The sequence below is a fragment of the Engraulis encrasicolus genome, chromosome 6, assembly GCF_034702125.1.
Source record: "Engraulis encrasicolus isolate BLACKSEA-1 chromosome 6, IST_EnEncr_1.0, whole genome shotgun sequence".
Taxonomy (NCBI): Eukaryota; Metazoa; Chordata; class Actinopteri; order Clupeiformes; family Engraulidae; genus Engraulis; species Engraulis encrasicolus.
Window position 1 is genome coordinate 22,041,021 of NC_085862.1, and position 18,560 is coordinate 22,059,580.

The window sequence follows — 18,560 nt, forward strand, 5'->3', positions numbered from 1 at the left end:
CAACACACACACACACACACACACACTCCAACACGCACGCACGCACGCACGCACGCACGCACGCACGCACGCACGCACGCACGCACGCACGCACGCACCCTAAGACAAAAACTTACCAAAAAGGCAAGATCACACTCAAGAAGCATCCACACTGACATGGAGAAGGTAAAACTACAGACTGAGAGTCACTGGGTGAACTTATCATTCACCAGATGAAATTGTTCTGCTCAAGAGAGGTAAAACTGCTCAGCCTGTATGACCCTAATAGTCATTACTGTATGATCTCAGATATAAAAAGTGGGTCCATTGCATCTCTATGTACAATAGTCACTTCATAGTTTAAACATAAGCGTGAAGTGTATGGATTTTTACAAGTATACTATTTGCACATCTTTATCACTTCTACCGAGGGGTTAAATATTCTAACTAGAAGGAATGTTTTATAGCTGTCGAGTTGTTTGTTGGTGATTATAACCACATCAGTCTCGTAAAGGACTGATAAGAAAACCAAGAAAAGAACAAGACATTGTTATAACAAAGGACATGTGGACGAACAATTGGAAAACACAGCCGCAGTGGTACTTCCATACCCTTTGGTTACTGTGACAAAAATATAATAAATAAAAAGTTACAAAAACGAGCATTCAATGCAGCATTCAAATAAATATCCCATTCTAAACATAACCCAATAAATTCCAAAAAGCAGTACTAGCAATACTAGCTGACATCCAATACATGAGAATTTGTAGTGAACTACACATACCGTCACCCGCTAGGATGGAGATGTTGAGATTTCAAACATGATGTATAACAACAAGAGATAGGTTTAGACAGATAATTCAGGCAAATTAAGATATCTATATTGTACATATGCCAGTGGGAATGATTAGGCAAGGTGAGGAAACTGATCTTTTGTTTCAGCATTATCAGCAAGAGAATGTTGACATGATCAGGCAGTTTTAATGACCACAATTTCACAGTGAAAGATGATGACACCAGATTCATCAAAACTCCCTTAACTATGAACTGTAATTACAGGATGGATGGCCTCAAAAGATATTTCAAGTATCGCTTTTTGGTCCAACAGCAACTGAAAACAACCCCCACCGCTGACATAGTTGTCATAGTTTCGACTGGACGTCTGTTCCACAGACAGCACACTCAAAGAAACGGCAAGGGTCTTTCACACAAAGCCACTGCATCTAAGCAATGCAGGGGTCTGAAGGGTCGAAAGAGAATAAAAAAAAACCATTGGTCTTAAAATTTGTGGATCAAAACACAATGGTCTGAAGTCGGCAAGTCTGCAGTCTGCACAATGGCTAAAGAAAGTCCATTGATGCGGATAAAAAATAAATAAAAAATTAGATAATATTTAAAAGCAGAAATATGAACGAATTGTGTATATAAACATTACACAGCCAAGCAAAATTGGCACTGACACAATTAATTCATAAAACGTGTCCACATTGTGGATGCTTGTGTTGGATCCAGTATCCCATCAATCGCAATCTTGTGAATCAGATTCCTATCGATTCAGGAAACCCATATCCATACCCAACCCTAACATTACCCAGCACAGAGTGTAGCCCCACACCCACCACAGAAAGCCAGGAGCGGGCTTGGCCAGCACAGGACAGGGTGCGGGTTGTGACAGGGTGGGGGTGAGGAAGAGAGAGGGTGTGTGTGTGTGTGTGTGTGTGTGTGTGTGTGTGTGTGTGTGTGTGTGTGTGTGTGTGTGTGTGTGTGTGTGTGTGTGTGTGTGTGTGTGTGTGTGTGTGTGTGTGTGTGTGTGTGTGTGTGTGTGTGTGTGACTTACTGTTGATGTGGTCGATGTAGTAGACTCCCACCTGCTGATCCAGCACCACCTCCCAGCCGAGGGGAAGTTCGTCTCCCACGCAGTCCGCAAAGGTCAGGGGTTTGGTTATCCTGCGCACACACACACGCAAACACACGCGCATGGCACACGCGCAAACACACACACATACGCATACACACACACAAGCATACACTTTGGGTTAGAGGACATTCAATGTTAGTAATAACACAACATGAGAGAGGCATTATTGTGGTGTTGTATTTCCACCATATGCAACATATATTTTCAACCATTTAAAGTGCTTCATTTTACTGAAAAAAGGCAATAAATAAAAAGGCTTTCTGTTTCAAACAGTTCACGACTAGACCAGAGCAGCAAGGCGAGTCGTAGTGTAGCCATCACGAACAATAACAAAAACAAGTGGCATGCGAGAAATGCCACGCATTCCTTGAGAACTGTGTGTGTGTGCGTGTGTGTGCGTGTGTGTGCGTGTGTGTGCGTGTGTGTGCGTGTGTGTGTGTTTTCAGGGAGAAAAAAATGAATGGCAGTGTTTGGTGGCGCTGCACTGTGTCTGCTGATCTAACCTCTGGGGTCAGAAATGTGTGCAGTCGAGGAGAGGCTGATTGTGGAGGAAAGGAGAGGAGAGGCTGATTGTGGAGGAGAGGAGAGGCTGATTGTGGAGGAGAGGAGAGCTGTGGAGAGGAGAGGAGAGGAGAGGAGAGGAGAGGAGAGGAGAGGAGAGGAGAGGAGAGGAGAGTAGAGGAGAGGAAAGGAGAGGAGAGCTGTGGAGAGGAGAGAGGAGAGCTGTGGAGAGGAGAGATATAAACACATTCCATACGCTACACGGGGCAGGGCCAAGGAGGTCCCGCCTGGCTAAAATGGCGAATGTTTACTTATTCACTGCCTAGTTCACTACAATAGGGTGGGATTGAATTGTAATGCATTGTTTGGCATTACCCACGGACAGTAGATTGTGCCAAAACAGTAGATAGTGCACAGCAATATAGCCGAAACATTAATTTGTGGCTATATAGTGAATAGATTCAGCCATAGCCTGCCCTGTCCTGTCCTGTCCTGTCCAGTCTGGGCTATGACAGACTTAAAGGTGCTCTGTGCAGGAAATGGTCAAAAAAGGTACTGCAACTATGCTGCTCACTGAAACTGGGTTGCCTATTCCCAAATTTGATATTTTCATGAAAGTTTACTAAGGAATAAACTAATATTTTCTAGTATGGCTCAAGTACAGTCATTATTGCAGCTAAAAATGTATATTTCTGGAAATTCAAAATGGCAGACCATGGAGAAGATCCCCCTTTTCATGTGCGAAAAGTGCAATTTTCCCAGTCATAATGAATACTTGGAATTTGATGGTGGTGGTAAGTATTCATGGAAAAGGTGACATTAGTGAATGGGTAGCATGAATTCTGGAAATAAACAACTAAAAATCTTACACAGTGCACCTTTAAGCATAGACCATGGGTCACCACAGAGATCAATTTCCTTTCTCTTTCTTGGTTTTCTTTCTCTAAATTCCCTTTGATGTAAAGCGCCTTTATCTCCCTAACGTACACTGACAAAGCAGATGGTTTTAACATTTTGTTTTGTTTTTATGTTAAAAAAGTTTAAATGAGCTGAATTATCCAAAGCGACTTACAATCGAAGTATAAAGTCAGTATAAAATCATAATCCAATACATCAAAACCTTCAGACTGAGAATGCACAGGTACAAAAATGAAAAGTTCAGTTTAACAGGATCAAGTGTTCAGTTAAAGTTGTTGTACTGAAATTGCCAAGTCACAGAGCACATCTTTGGACAAAAGTCAAGAGAATTGCAAAAAATGAGGAAACATGTCTTGTCTACAAACTTCAGATCCTCCTACATGCAGGCTGGCACATCTGTAATTATCCCTGTCATCATCTGTGACTCCCAGCTACATGTCATCAAACAATATTTAGAAACCGTACAACCAACATCGACAACGAACCCACATGTCATAGGCCATCAAAAATTCTGTGTTCTTAAACAAATACAACAAACCCAAAAAGACCTCTACACGTCATATTCACATCGGAACAACCCTCAAGGCTGCCTTCTAGAGTTGGCTGCATGAGGCCCAAATGGCATGAAAGAGTGCCATAAAACTTTACATATGAGGTTCCATTTCTCACATCACATTAGGCCGTGCTGTGGTCTGTGCCAGGACCACTCATGGAAATTTTAGTCTGGACGATAGGTCCTTTAACACACGGCACAGTCTATACACAAACACACATGGATACCCACAGTCCTATCCACACAAACAAACACATACACCGAACACATGAACACACACATCACACACACACACGCACACGCACACGCACACGCACACGCACACGCACACGCACACGCACACGCACACAAACACACATTTCTCTTGAGCCTTGTAAATCACATTTTGGTGTGCCCCTGTCCTCCCTGCTCCTGTTCACTTTCACACACACACACACACACACACACACACCCCACCCTCTGCCACCCCCATATTTCCTATTGTCTGTCTGAGGGGAGACCACTGATTAATGGCTTTAACACACTGATAGGTCCTTTAACACACGGCACTGATAGGTCCTTTAACACACGGCACAGTCTATACACAAACACACATGGATACCCACAGTCCTATCCACACAAACAAACACATACACCGAACACATGAACACACACATCACACATGCACACACACACACACACACACGCACACGCACACGCACACGCACACGCACACGCACACGCACACGCACACACAAACACACATTTCTCTTGAGCCTTGTAAATCACATTTTGTGATCACATGCAGTGCTCTATTAAAACAACACTCTAATGTTCGGTTCTCTACCATAGAATAGACAAATGTTTCCAAGATTATTTTATTTTAGTGGTTCGTCTACTTGTAATTGGGTACAAAAAGAAACTTTTGAATCTGCCTGGTTCTGGAACTGTCAGGTTCACCAAACAAGAAGAGAAGCCAACACAGATAAAGAGATAAGCTGAAGGATTCCAAGGAAAGGACAATTTGTTGAGAAATGACAATGACGATCATCATGCCCTATCGCACAACCGCCCTAATACACACATACAGTAGCCTACATACGCATTTCAAGAGGATGACTCGCAACAGCTGTAAGGATGACACAGTCGGTTGCTGTGAGTCACTTTAGTGCATCATGTTTAAAAACCTCCCAGCCTTCCCATCCGCATGCTGCTGCTGCTGTAATGCTCCGCCAGGCCAGAGAGGAAGTGCATGGCCTTGTTTGTCTATTAAATTACACAGGCAGCCAGTCGATCTGGTTGTGGTGGCTGGTATGTGGTAACCTGAGCAGTGGCGGCGGCATTGGTATGAAGCGGAGGATGGGGGAAGGAAGAGGAGGAGGAGGAAAAGGAGGAGGAGTAGACAGGAGGGGGGAGGTGTAGAAGGAGGGGAAGGAGGTGAGGTAGGAGGAGGGGGAAAGGAGGAGAAGGAGGTGAGAATGAAAGTGGTGGAGATGGTGAAGGAGTGGGTTGTGGGGGGGGGGGGGGGGGTGCCGTGGGTCAGTTTGCTAAGGAGTGTTTGGAGGTAGGGTGCGCACATCCACAGGTAGTTGTCCAGGTGCCAAACAAAAGGTAGTAGGTAGTGTGATGAAGCGGTCTGCACACTGTGTATTAACTCCAAAAATACTTTATTTCATTTAAACATATGGTAACGTTTCGATCCAACAGAGGGATCTTCCTCAGGTTGCTAAGGAGCCATACCATTACATCGGGACCCGGGTTTGATTCAGACCTGAGGTCATCTCTTGAGCTTTCCCCATCGCTCTCTCTCCGTTCGTTTCCATCTAACCATCCTCTAATGAAGGAGCAAAAGCCCAAAAAAGGAGTAACTGCATGTGCTGGAGGAGAAGGGGAGAAGGTAGAGAGGACTGTGAGGTAGAGGGCGGTATGGGGGGGCGAGGGGGCGGGGTGGTGTCACTGTGGCGCTAAGTCCCCCTCATTTGGGCTTCCATTGCCCACGGGGACCCCGGTTCGAGTCCGGCTGGGGTCATTTCCCGACCATGCCCCATCTCTCTCTCCCAGTCGTTTGCTGTCAACTCTCACACTGTCCTATAATAATAAAGGCCAAAAAGCCCCAAAAGATACTTTAAAAAAAAGGAGATATAGGAGACAAGGGGTAGAGGTGGGGGAGGAGGTGCAAGTTTAGCAGAATTAATTAGTTGGTGGTTGAAGTGGGGTGGCAGAAGGAGGTAGAGGAGATGAGGATGATGGGAAAAGGGGGAGGGAGAGGAGGAGGAAGATATTCATGAAGACATCTAGGAGGAGGTTTGTGGAGAAAGAGGAATTCTCCATGGCATCAAACAAAGTTAAAACAGCTAAAATAAAATAGCTACAGTATGTATCGGCTAAAAATCATACGATTCAAAAGCAAACATGTTTTGGCCATGGGGGAGATGGAGTAGGTGTTGTTTGAGGTGTTCCGTGAAGGAGGCCTTGGTGGCCAGAGGAGCAGCCAGCGACACTCTAGGGGGATGTGTCTCTTAGCCTTTGCCTGCCTGAGAGCCTGCCTGAGAGTCTGAGAGCTGTGAAGCTCTCCTCATGCCTCAGCGACCGATTTACCAACACACAGGAACTAGCTGCTCATGCTCAGCATTCAGAGAGTGTCGGGCATTCCACAGACACTCGGCAGACATGCCTTGACAGTGACATCAGACAGGCAACCAGAAGACAGAGGGGGAAGGACTGGAGAGAAAGCCACCACTGAAGCAGAGATCAGATCACATACTGTATATAAGGCCTCAACCGCCGCGCATTACATACACAGGCATGGGGCTCTAAATTAACTCAAAATGGCTAGTAGATGTTAATCTTACTAGCCAAACACACACTTACTAATGGGTCAGAGTGGCTACCATGTACTTTTTTTCTACCAGCATTTGGCTGGTTGGCTGGTGTTAATTTAGAGCCCTGCACAGGCATACAGAAACAAATATGACGACAGACAGACAGAAAACTCAAGTCACAGCCAAGAACAAGATATGACATCAGCATTACAGCGTGATGTTTGGGAAAATTAGAAGAAAAAAACAAACAAATGGAGGCATGAGTTTTACTAGGCACACCCTCTGTGTGAGTGAGACCTTTCGTAAGAGGACTCTCGACAGGTGACTGATGGGTCCTCAGTGCACTAAGTAGACGTTTCACTCTGCGGTCGTTTTACTGCGATCACAGACACACAAGTCATCAAGGTCACAGTATGGCAGGAACTCTGTTGTAAACTTGCAACACCAACAACACGAGATGGTCATATAATGAGTCCACAGTTATTTCAGTTCATGAACTGGGTTAAGACTGTATTGTAAACTTGCTTTGCTGCCATTGACTGGGCTATAACTGTATTAGGAGCATGCTGCCTCTCTGCACTGTAGTTCTCAATGGGGCAATTCTGCTTCCCACCAGAAAGGCTTTAACAGGCCTACATAATGTGCCTCTATAGTCTGAAGAGAATTCCCCTAACCTTTGAGCTTGTACTTAGTGTTTCTTTAAAAGACTTGTGTCGGTTAGGCCAAAATGATTATATTAGCTTCCAAACTGCACCTTACTCAAAGCTGCAGCTTAATCTGCCCGCGTGCCTCTCAAAGCCGCTAGTGACAACTGCCCCGGTACCTGCCAGCTTGCCAAAATGCCAATAGCCATCAATACCCACCCCAACCCCCCCTTACCATCTCTACAGCAAAGCCACTAGACCAGACTGTTTGTAGGCCAGCCAGCCAGCCAGCCAGTCCAGTGTGGAGGTATGAACGCTATGCACAGACCGTGCAGGAACCAGCCTGCCTCTCTGACCTCTGTAGAGAGAAACATTTGTAGAACGCAACGTACGTGTGTGTGCGAGTGTGAGTGTGTGTGTGTGTGTGTGTGTGTGTGTGTGTGTGTGTGTGACTCGGGCCACCCAAAGAAGAGTTTGAATTCATCCATCTACACTGGTGGCCTAATGATAGGGGACGTGCGCTTGCCACATAGATAACTTGGTCTTCACCACTAATGGGAGAAAGATGGCACAGGAACAGGCATGGGGACAGGAACAGGCATGGGGCACACTTCCACAGTGCTGGGGAAAGGAATGTGGTGTATCCGAATACTTAAATATACAAAACATGAGACAAGATGATGAGGAAGGCAGAATAGTGACATTACATATATGTAGCAGACCATTTTTATTTTATTTGAAGGTAAAAGAGGACATGAACAGAGGGGCGCTGTGGCGCAGCGCGCTAAGCCCCACACATTTGGGCTTGCATGCCCACGGTGACCCCGGTTCGAGTCGGGCCGGGGTCATTTCCCGATCCCATCCCGTCTCTCTAGAGTGGCCATCGGTCCGTTTTTACGACCTGTTCACGACGTCCGTGTGTCCCTCTCTTTATCTTTCCTCTCCTCCTAGCCTTTTGCTTATGGCCTCGAGATGCGAAGCAACGTCAAAGACGCAAACTAGACCTTGACAGTCGGTCGCGTTTCCGAATATCTGCGGCCGCCATGTTACTCCAGATTTAACTCCAGATTTCGCACAGCGAATTAACTGTATTGCTGTCGCCTTATGTCGGGGAAATCTCTGTGCAATTAGGCCTACATTGCGGTCCATAGCCCTATATGAAGTGCATTAACTGACTGTAAAGTTAAATAAGGTAACTATATTGTCTAGGCTACTGTATGCTTCCTATTTTGAGCTCGTGTTGTTGCTATGGTTATCCAGCGTCTGCATGCAAAAAAAAAAGGTTGACAGAAGCGGTTTGCCTCTCATTTTAAAACACCGCTGATAAACACACTCCTGACCAACTTTGAGTAAAGTAAATCAAATTAATTGTTGGCTATTATAGGCCTACACATGCACGACTACCCAAAATACATGAAAAAAAAATATTTATGAAATAATACAACGGAAGGATTTGTCTATCGTAACCTGCCGTCTCTGATACAACATTAAGACTGTACAACATTAAGACTTAAGTTAGTGGTAGCCTACTGATGACTCCTTTATCGGGGTGAGGTAATGAAATGCGAAAATCCTTCCCTCAAAACATCTTGTTTTACAAATAAAACTGTTGTTGGCAGCTGAGATAGTCTGAGGCAGGGGCGTAGGCAGAAATAATAAAACAGATGGGCCCAGAAAAAATCGAACGGGCCCAACCCGAAAGCGTATAGGTAGATATTATAATATCATGCTCAAAAATGATACTTTGAAATTGAAAAATCATAGAAATCACAGAAGATGAACCAGAGTTCCACAGAACCACAGTTTTCTCCACGGAGGCGGGGTGTCGGCAAGTCGAGGCAGTGGGTACGGCGCGAGGACGCTAGGTTAGAAAGTTAAAGTGGAAATGAAGCACTGACAACTATTATCATTTTTTGGCGGCTTATTTATTTTCATAAACGAATGGATGTTCATTGAACTGCACTTTTAAGTAGTTTTGCTGAAAAATGACATGTTATTACCGAGTTTCGCCACAAGGGCGCAGCCATGTTCGCCGCCTACGTAACGCGAATGGTAGAACTTGGTGGCTAATGTAGCCTTCCGTTCACTTAACGTTAGCGTGTGCTAACTACAGCGCTAACTGACTCTAATCGTGGCAGTAAAATTGAAGAAGGACGAGGGGTTCATTTTACATTGTCCCTGGGTTTTCTATGTTATATACCTACTATCAGATGAAAGAGAAATGCCAAGTGTCATTATCACTTTGTGTCAAAAAGCCTTTGCTACGAGCATGGTGGGATAGCTGCAGCCATCCACCCATTGCATCCACCATAGGACAGGAGTCAGGACTGGGGCTGCTCGATCTCATAGCTAGTTTGTAGTGACAGACCGTCACCAATAACGTCTTTTTCCTGCATTGTTGGACGCTAATCTGAAAGCCCATGTCTTTAAGTTGGCTATGTGGTTCAATTCAGTAATAGAAAATAACTTGCAAAATTGGCGGAAGTTTGGAAAGCTTTGTGAAGGGAAGGGACGCAGCCTGTGTGTGTGGCTATCCCATCCCCTCTCTCGTCTCGCTCTCGGAGTTGGAGGAGCTTTGGGGATTTGAAGTTGATGCCAAGGGAAATGACACGTTAAACTATCATGGCCTACATTAAGTTATGGCATGCTTAAAGTAGCTGCATCTATTGTAGTAAATTATGTTATTGAAGTCGCGGATGCATCCTCAAACTGGCTGGAATAGCGTTGCCTTGGATTATTGTTGACTGGATAACACCGATAAACGTGGGCACGGAGATGTCAAAGTAGCCTAATTCAGGTGCTTGGAAAATGTTGGCGAAATCATCGGAAGATGAAGGTAGGGAACTGCAACATTGCACGACATCGCACGATTATGAATAGTGATCATGTTGGCTCATACCAAAATGTGTTAGCGACTTGTCACCTTAGCAAAAAAAAGCTGCTTGTTTACCTGTGGTTCATGTGATGGGATGTCTTGTCTGCCTTCATGCCTCATATTTGTTCTGTCCCACCCAAACACGTATTCTTGCTTCATTTTGGTTAGCAAATAAGCTCATAATCAGCCACGCAAGTCCCAAATGTTTAATTCACTACTGCATTAGAATAGGAGACTACCATTCGCGTGACGTCACCCGCTGTTGGCTGGAAACGTTAACAGAAACCTTACGTGTTTGTGCTTTATTTTTTTATTAACGGCTTAAATTTCAGACTTCAAAAAAATATATATATTTGCTGGCTTATCTTACTGGTGTTATAGACCCCTATATTAGGTCACTGCTTCATTTCCACTTTAAGGGGCGGGGTTGTCCGGCCGAAGTCCGGACAGCTGGTCACCCTACGTCTCTCTGTCCCACTCGCTTCCTGTCACCATCTCAGACTGTCCTATCAAATAAAGGCATAAAAGCCCCTAAAAATATTTAAAAAAATAAAAATAAAAAAAGAGGACATGAACGAGTCAGACTCCTGTATGTAAACAAAGACATCAGGCTATGTGTTGTGGAATAATGACAAAGACGATTTAAAATGGTAACATGCTCACATCTTTTCTTAAATATCAACAATTTACCTTGAACCTACGAAAGGCTGATTTTAGGGAGGAAACAGTCTACAGTTTTGGGTATTAAAACACAAAGTGCGGAAAAGACTTGCATTGCACATATATATCAACCATGTAGAAGACAAATGCATTCACATGTCAATCCTGTCCTCTAGCTGTGCAGGTCAGAGAGAGTAGAGAGATAGAGGTTCCATTGGCCCATTGTTTCCGCGTTCTATTATTGGGGGGGGATCCCCCTTTAGGCAGACCTAGGCAGACCTGAGGACTGTTCTATTCAATGCTAGGAGCATTATGACACGCCCCTTTAGGCAGACCGGAACCTGGTCACGTTAGGTGCCCATAGAAACCTATTATGTTGGCATATCTCTATACTTAAAGAATCTCTGGTGCAGGAGCAGTAGGGTCTTGATACTTCCCAACACACGCAAGCACAATAGTGGGGTCGTATTAGGCTCAGTCATTTCAAATTGGTGTTAAAGTTTGGTTTTCACTTCCAAGTTGAAGTTTAGGGTCTATAGAAAAATTTGAGTTCGAGTGTCAAACACACAGATAACAAAATGGCCTGCGGGGGGCGCTCTAAAATATATAAACTGCTATAACTTTTGATTAGTTAAACCAAATTTAACATATGAGGTATGTATGGATTCAGCATGAAGAGGGGAAACTGGTGAGCTAAGTATTTGGTTACCAGATTAAAGACACACTATGTAATAAACACACTTTTAGCCAATGGACAGTTAAATCCGGGCTTTTTTAAGATAAAGGGTGGAAATGCCCTCAAAGTTGCAATGAAACATAATTTATTGTTACAAGTTATTGTAAATAAAGCCTGGGTTATCACTTAACTTGATTTGTTCAGAATATCCCTGAAGCACACAGATACTTAGGATACCTATACACAAATATGGCTGCATAAAGCCTATGTGATATTTAGCACCCAACTTGCAACTTCGAGTTTATGAATTTAGGATCATGAGTACCAGCTTTTTTTTCAATCAAACCATCATTTTATTCACAACTTAAAAACGTTATATTTGGAAGAAAGTAAATCAATAATAATAATAATAATAATAATAATAATAATAATAATAATAATAATGATGATGATAAATACTATGGGGAACATCATTTTTTCCTGCATTCAAAAAGCAAACAGAGGACCATAGGGCTAACATTTATTCCAATACTTCACTGTACAATAACTATGACAGAGAACAGATGCAAGTCAGTGGTCAGTCTTAGAAATTGCATGTGCACTTGCACAGACGTGTGCACTTTAACCCTGCCTTCATGCACTTGCACCAAGATCTGGCAGGTCTATTTGTACACATACTAGTACAGCTGCACTTCACCTCTAGTTGGAATACATGTTTGGCAACTGCATCTTTGGTAGTGTAGTCCAAATCTGGGAACTGTTCATTTGTTACCAGATTGGCAGGCATTTCTGGCAAATGCAGATAATAAGAACGGTTTTCATTCCTGTCAACTACGCTGGTAACAAATGGACAGTCCCCAGATGACAGAGATGTCCTCATAACAGCAGATGATTGTGTCTACCATGTATGAAATAGTCCTATAGTATTATTTAGTATGCTTGCCAAAGGCCTCTGCTTGCCCCCAGCAAGCATACTAATTGTTCTCCAACAGTTTATTTAGTATGCTTGCGGGAAAGCATACTAATTGTTCATCAACAGTTTATTATTATTCTACATTTTTTCATTCACCTCGGCCTATGGGAATCGCCATTCATTAGTACGGCGGCTTTGAATCGTTGCAGCGTTCGAGATAGAGACACGGTTCGAGTGCCAAAATGAACGGCTCGAAAGGGGCTCAGGGTGGTGTATTTTTCGCTGGCCTACCCCCTTTCATTCGTTCACCAGACTTGTTTTTCCTCAGTTTTCTCTCTGTTTTCCCCCTCATTGAAATGAATGGTAGAATGGTCAAGATGATGATGTCACAAACTGTGGCAGTTAGAGTGAGAGGTGACCTGTCCTGGGGTTTTTAACTAGGTATCAACTAGGTAAAGGCATTGTCAGAGAGGTCTTGGCTCTGAATACAAACTGTGTGAAGATCATAAGCCAACTCTTAAAAATGTTTTAGAGAGAGCAGTTTTAAAATCCCTATGATGTGACGTGACCTCATTCACTTAGAAAAAAATGTGTGAACAGCTCAGCGCATAGGCCTGAATGTGTCTGACTTGTTTGACAGAACCATTTGGTCTAGAAAAGTGATCTCAGCTTTGACATGAAGAGCAGGGTTGTGCCATTTGTGTGTCAATATCATCTGACAACTTGCAAAACTGTTGGAGATATGACAGCGTAAAAATAAGGCTGCACATATTACTCAGCTATTGACTGCCAAACTGTCACCTTTAGAATCTGCATTCATACACATTCGTACACATACACATACGCATTCATAGACACACACATGCAGCCTTGTAGAACTTTAGACCTCTGCTGTCACCTGGGCAACCGTGGCCTAATATGCTGCTGTGGCCACTCTATACAGTAAGCAGGGCTTGAAAACGAAATTATTTTTCAAACGTTCCGTTCCGAACGGTTCAGGCAAGTTTCAGTTTAACGTTTTCGTTCCTGCAATCGTTCCCCCACAAAAATATCGTTCCTGAACCGGTTCGGAACGAAAAATAACGTTCGTTCTTAACGTTCCTGCAGTGTTTAACGGCCATATTAAGTCTATTTTCGTGGACTTTATCTTAGAATAGACGTACTCATTATTTCCCCTTGATTTACACAGCTATTCTCAAAAATAATAACACACCCAAAAACACTCAGATGGGCTATCCATCCTGGCAGATTTAACCGGATGCCTATAATTCTTATCAAAAGTAGCCTATGCCAGCCCAGTAGCGGTGGGTGGATGTTGATTAGGGAGGCACAATAGGCCTACAGAATAGCCAGAGAGAGTTTAAAAAAATAGCCATAGAGAGTTCCTAAAAAAATCTCTGGAATAGCGCAGGTAAACGTCAGCATAATAAGAGGTGTCGATAGGCATGGATTTCAGTTCTTGCCTAGCTCTATTTAATAGGCCATGATTAGGTTTGCAGCAAGTGAAACGTGTAAGTAAAGGGGACACAGTTTGCATCACAAAAAAAATCCCAAACTGTTTTGAGATGTGCACGATGCAAGGGGTCACTAGTTCTAGAGAAGGGACAGGTTGCATAGTCTGAAACCTCGGATATGCTCTCAGATATCGGCTACCAACCATTCCAGTGCAAGTCCATCACCACAAAACCGGAGACCTTTTGTAGCCCAACAGAAGCGTCACAAAATAGTAAGAGTTTCCACGTAGTCCATCCCATCAGCCCAGCCCTCTGCACGACAGAAGAGAATAATAACTTAAACAACAACAAATGCGCTGTCTTTCTCTATCCCTGCTTGTTGTCACACGCGACCTGTTATTCGTGATGACAGCCAGGAAATATTGCGCAATAGCCTACTGAGGAAACCATCGAAACATTGAGCGGGCCAGCTAACGTCAGCTAGCGTCTGTCCATCTGCCACAAATGACTTTATCCCGCATTGACCACAACAACAGATAAATAAGACGTCCTTGATTACAGCACATAAAACACCAGCTCTCACCTCTCTTCTCTACAACCGACAGTGGGATACGCTGCGCACAACAAAAGCACTTCAGTAACTTTACGACAACATAATTTGCCATAACCGCATTGAACATCGAGGCACTCGGCGGTGCCATTACAAGTAGCTAAACATGACTTACCCACCAGTTGCCTCTCGAGAGCACTCTGCGAATTAGGTTCATCAAATCGCCTATCCAATTCCTTTGCAAATCATAGACTGTATGGTCCAAATACTCTGTCCCTGTAGGAATCCCAACACCGATCTCAAGACATGTTCTCTTTTGCTCTCCATGGTGTCAATATAAAACTGTAGGCCTACTGTCCGTGAATGAGACTGAAGAACAGCGCGGGTAAAGTGTCATTTCTCTTACAAAAACTTATTTGATATTGGTGGTCAACAACTTTAGGGCGGGTTTATTAGAGCCAACTTCCAATCACTACGAGAAAGCCAGGAGAACAGAGACAGTTTAGTTCTAGTTTCCTATCAAAATCTCTGAGGAGAAGCACATCCTAAAATTTACCCAGGAAGTTTCTCCATACAATGCAGTGCACTCTGATTGGCCAATGCTCCTCAATATTTTATCAATCGGCAGCAAGAGCTCAGGTGAAGCAAAATGCTGTTGCTGTATGCATGTTTCCCCTCATACACGTCAGTAGCCGAACTAAAAGACTGCTCGTCGCCATGGTTACTCCTCAAACAAAATCGTGCACTTGTATGCAATATAGAGAATGAAATAAAAACCGTTATTAACCGGTTTGTGGATTTCAGAATAACGTTTTTGTTCCGGAACACTTGAAGACCATTTCGTTTTCGTTTCCGTTCCCGTTCCTTGTAAAATTCCATAAAATTTCGTTCGTTTTCGGTTTTCGTTTTCGTTCCTTGAACCGGTTCGGAGCCCTGACAGTAAGTGGCAGTGGCCTACTGGGTAGGGTGTTGGTCTGTCAGAGGGTTGCAGGTTCGAATCCCACCCTTACCTCTCCCTACCCACCCATTGCTGAAAGGCACCTGAAGCATCTCCATACACACACACACACACACCTCTCTCTCTCTCTCTCTCTCTCTCTCTCTCTCTCTCTCTCTCTCTCTCTCTCTCTCTCTCTCTCTCTCTCTCTCTCTCTCTCTCTCTCTCTCTCTCTCTCTCTCTCTCTCTCTCTCTCTCTCATCTCTCTCTCTCTCTCTCTCTCTCTCTCTCTCTCTCTCTCTCGCACAGACAGACAAACACACACACACAAACACACAGAGACACACACACACACTCAGACCTCTATCTCTTTCCCTCGTGTTTCTGTGTGTGTATACAACAGCTGTGTGTGTGTGTGTGTGTGTGTGTGTGTGTGTGTGTGTGTGTGTGTGTGTGTGTGTGTGTGTGTGTGTGTGTGTGTGTGTGTGTGTGTGTGTGTGTGCATAAGCCGCAAGCATACTAATAGCATTGTCTCTCCGGAAATGCAGTCTTTTTATTATTTATTATTATTATTATTATTATTGATTTATTTTCTTCCAGATATAACGTTTTTTTGTGATTTTATGTGTGAATAGAATATGGCTTGATTGAAAAAAGTTGATACTCATGATCCTACATTCATAAACTCAAAGTTGCAAGTTGGGTCCTAAATATCACATAGGCTTTATGCAGCCATATTTGCGTATAGGTATCCTAGGTATCTTTGTGCTTCAGGGATATTCTGAACAAATCAAGTTGAATGATATCCCAGGCTTTATTTACAATAACTTGCAACAATAAATGATGTTTCATTGCAACTTGGAGGGCATTTCCACCCTTTATCTTAAAAAAAACCCTGAATTTTGCTGTCCATGGGCTAAAAGTGTGTTTATGACATAGTGTATCTTTAATCTGGTAACCAAATACTTAGCTCACCAGCTCCTCCTCTTCATGCTGAATCCATGCATACCTCATATGTTAAATTTGGTTAAACTAATAAAAAGTTATAGCAGTTTATGTATTTTAGAGCGCCCCCCGCAGGCCATTTTGTTATCTGTGTGTTTGACACTCGAACCCAAATTGTTCTATAGACCCTAAACTTCAACTTGGAAGTGAAAACCAAACTTTAACACCAATTTGAAATGACTGAGAAAAATTGCACATGCCTACGACCCCACTACAAAGGACACAAAGTGAAATCGCACACATTTGTCCAATTTAAAAACAACAAGCGTGCTGATTTTCCTGGATAGAGCCAGTTCTGAGTTTCTACATGTCGTGAAGCTCCAGAAAGAGGAAGTGAAAGCGGTGAATAAGATGAGAAGGACTCTGGGAGGACGGATGACATCACAGCAGAGGGAACAGAGAGCATCATTTAGCTGCCCTGCGCTCGCTCCCCCTAGGGATGAGGTACAAGAGGAGGAGGAACCAAAACACGCTCGCTTTCCCCCTTTTGCTCCGTCTTTCAGTTTTCCTTTCTCTCATTTGGTTTCTCTTGCCCTTTCCCCATCTCTTTTCAGATTTCTGTCTGTCCGTTTCTCCTTCTCTCTCCCACTCTCTCTGTCTCCCACTCTCTCTTTCCCTCAATTTTTGAGGAACTAAACTCCACTCCAGATTGTTTAGAAAAGGTCTTCAGGTGCAAGCAACTGAATCAGTGCATTTGTTATAGAAGAGCCACAGTGGGATTAACATGACAGACAGACATTTAGGCCATGTTCAGCGCTTTCAGAAAGTGCAGATTTTATATAACAAATGTCCTAATCATTCTTTCCATCCCCCCCATTTCTAAATCATCCTTTCCCTCCTTCCTTTTTGTTCCCACTCTCTTCCCCACTCCCTCTCTATCTTTCTTTCCCTCTTTCTCTCCCTCTAAATCTATGCGCCTTCCTCTCCCTCTGTGATGTGAGGGAAGAGGGCCTGACTGCTTGGTTTGTTGCAGTCTTGTGACAGTGGGCCAGTCCCAGCCAAGTGGTGTCACAGGGGAGCTGCTAAACGCCGGCCACACACCCCGTGAGGACCAGGAGGAGGGACGTGTGTGTGTGTGTGTGTGTGTGCTGTTCAAAGCAATGTGCTTATTGGTTACATGGAACATTCAGGACATTTGATTCCTAATGAATATTAAAGAATATTATTTTTACCTTATGTTTTATCTTAATGTTTTTAAATGCTTTTTGACTCTAATTCATTTCCTTCTTTCTTCCCTGTTTCCTTTCATTTACATTTGTTAACTTTGTGAAGCACATTGAGTTGCACCTGTGTATGAAATGCGCTATATAAATAAACTTGCCTTGCCTTGCCTTGCCTAAAGTGTAATAGGGAATAAAATTAAGTTGTGTGTGCATCTGTGTGCATACACCAATCCTACTTGCTGCCAACACTCCACAACATCCTGGCACACTCCATGTTCAGTGCTGCTACATCAACTTCAGTCCAATAGTATTTAATGTGGCTAATATATTGCTCAAAGGACACTCATTATAACTCATTACCCACTACCATGATTAGGACACCACCTAGGTATTCCGGCAGACATTCCCTACTTTTAAAAAATATATTTTTGGGGGGGCTTTCTGTGCATTCATTGATTGCTGGACGGTAGAAATTATGACTGGAAATCAGTTGGACAGAGAGTTGAGGGCAGGGTTGGGCCATGATGACCCAGGCCGAACTCGAATCTAGGTCCCCAAGGGCCAAGTCCAAATGTGGGGGTACTGTGCCACAGCGCCCCCAGACATTCCCTACTTGATGGACAGAAACCATGAGCCAATTCTGATTGATCCATGTCAATGGTAATCAAATTACTTACGTCACCAAGCACACATAATGGTTAGCTTTCTAAACAAGAGCTTGAGGTATTCTGAAAGACTTGCGTAATAAGCCTAAAAAAGTAACATTTTGTAAACCATACTGAAGCGGTTTTCTTCTTTTGTTAGTTGCCTTACAAGTTGAAAGCAGAATTGCCCATTCAGAGATCTGAAAAACAAACTTGAACTACAGTCGTTTCCACAGGAGTGTGGTTTCACAAAGCAATTTCATGCATTTCTTTCATCTGGTTACTTACAAACGGATGAACCCCTGACACAAATTTTGAAACATTATTGTATTACCACGGTTAAAATATTAAAATCACCATTCAATCGTT

The 18,560-nt window shown here is 43.5% G+C and overlaps 1 protein-coding gene across 5 annotated transcripts in view; it reads right to left on the reverse strand.

Annotated features, from left to right (window-relative positions):
* Window positions 1-18,560, reverse strand: part of wwc3 (WWC family member 3) — an 81,113-nt gene that overhangs the window by 44,465 nt on the left and 18,088 nt on the right. For all 5 annotated transcript variants that reach the window (XM_063200933.1, XM_063200932.1, XM_063200931.1 and 2 more), the window contains exon 2: window positions 1,817-1,926. In XM_063200933.1, the coding sequence (XP_063057003.1) occupies window positions 1,817-1,926 (110 nt within the window). The remainder of the gene's footprint in view (window positions 1-1,816; window positions 1,927-18,560) is intronic.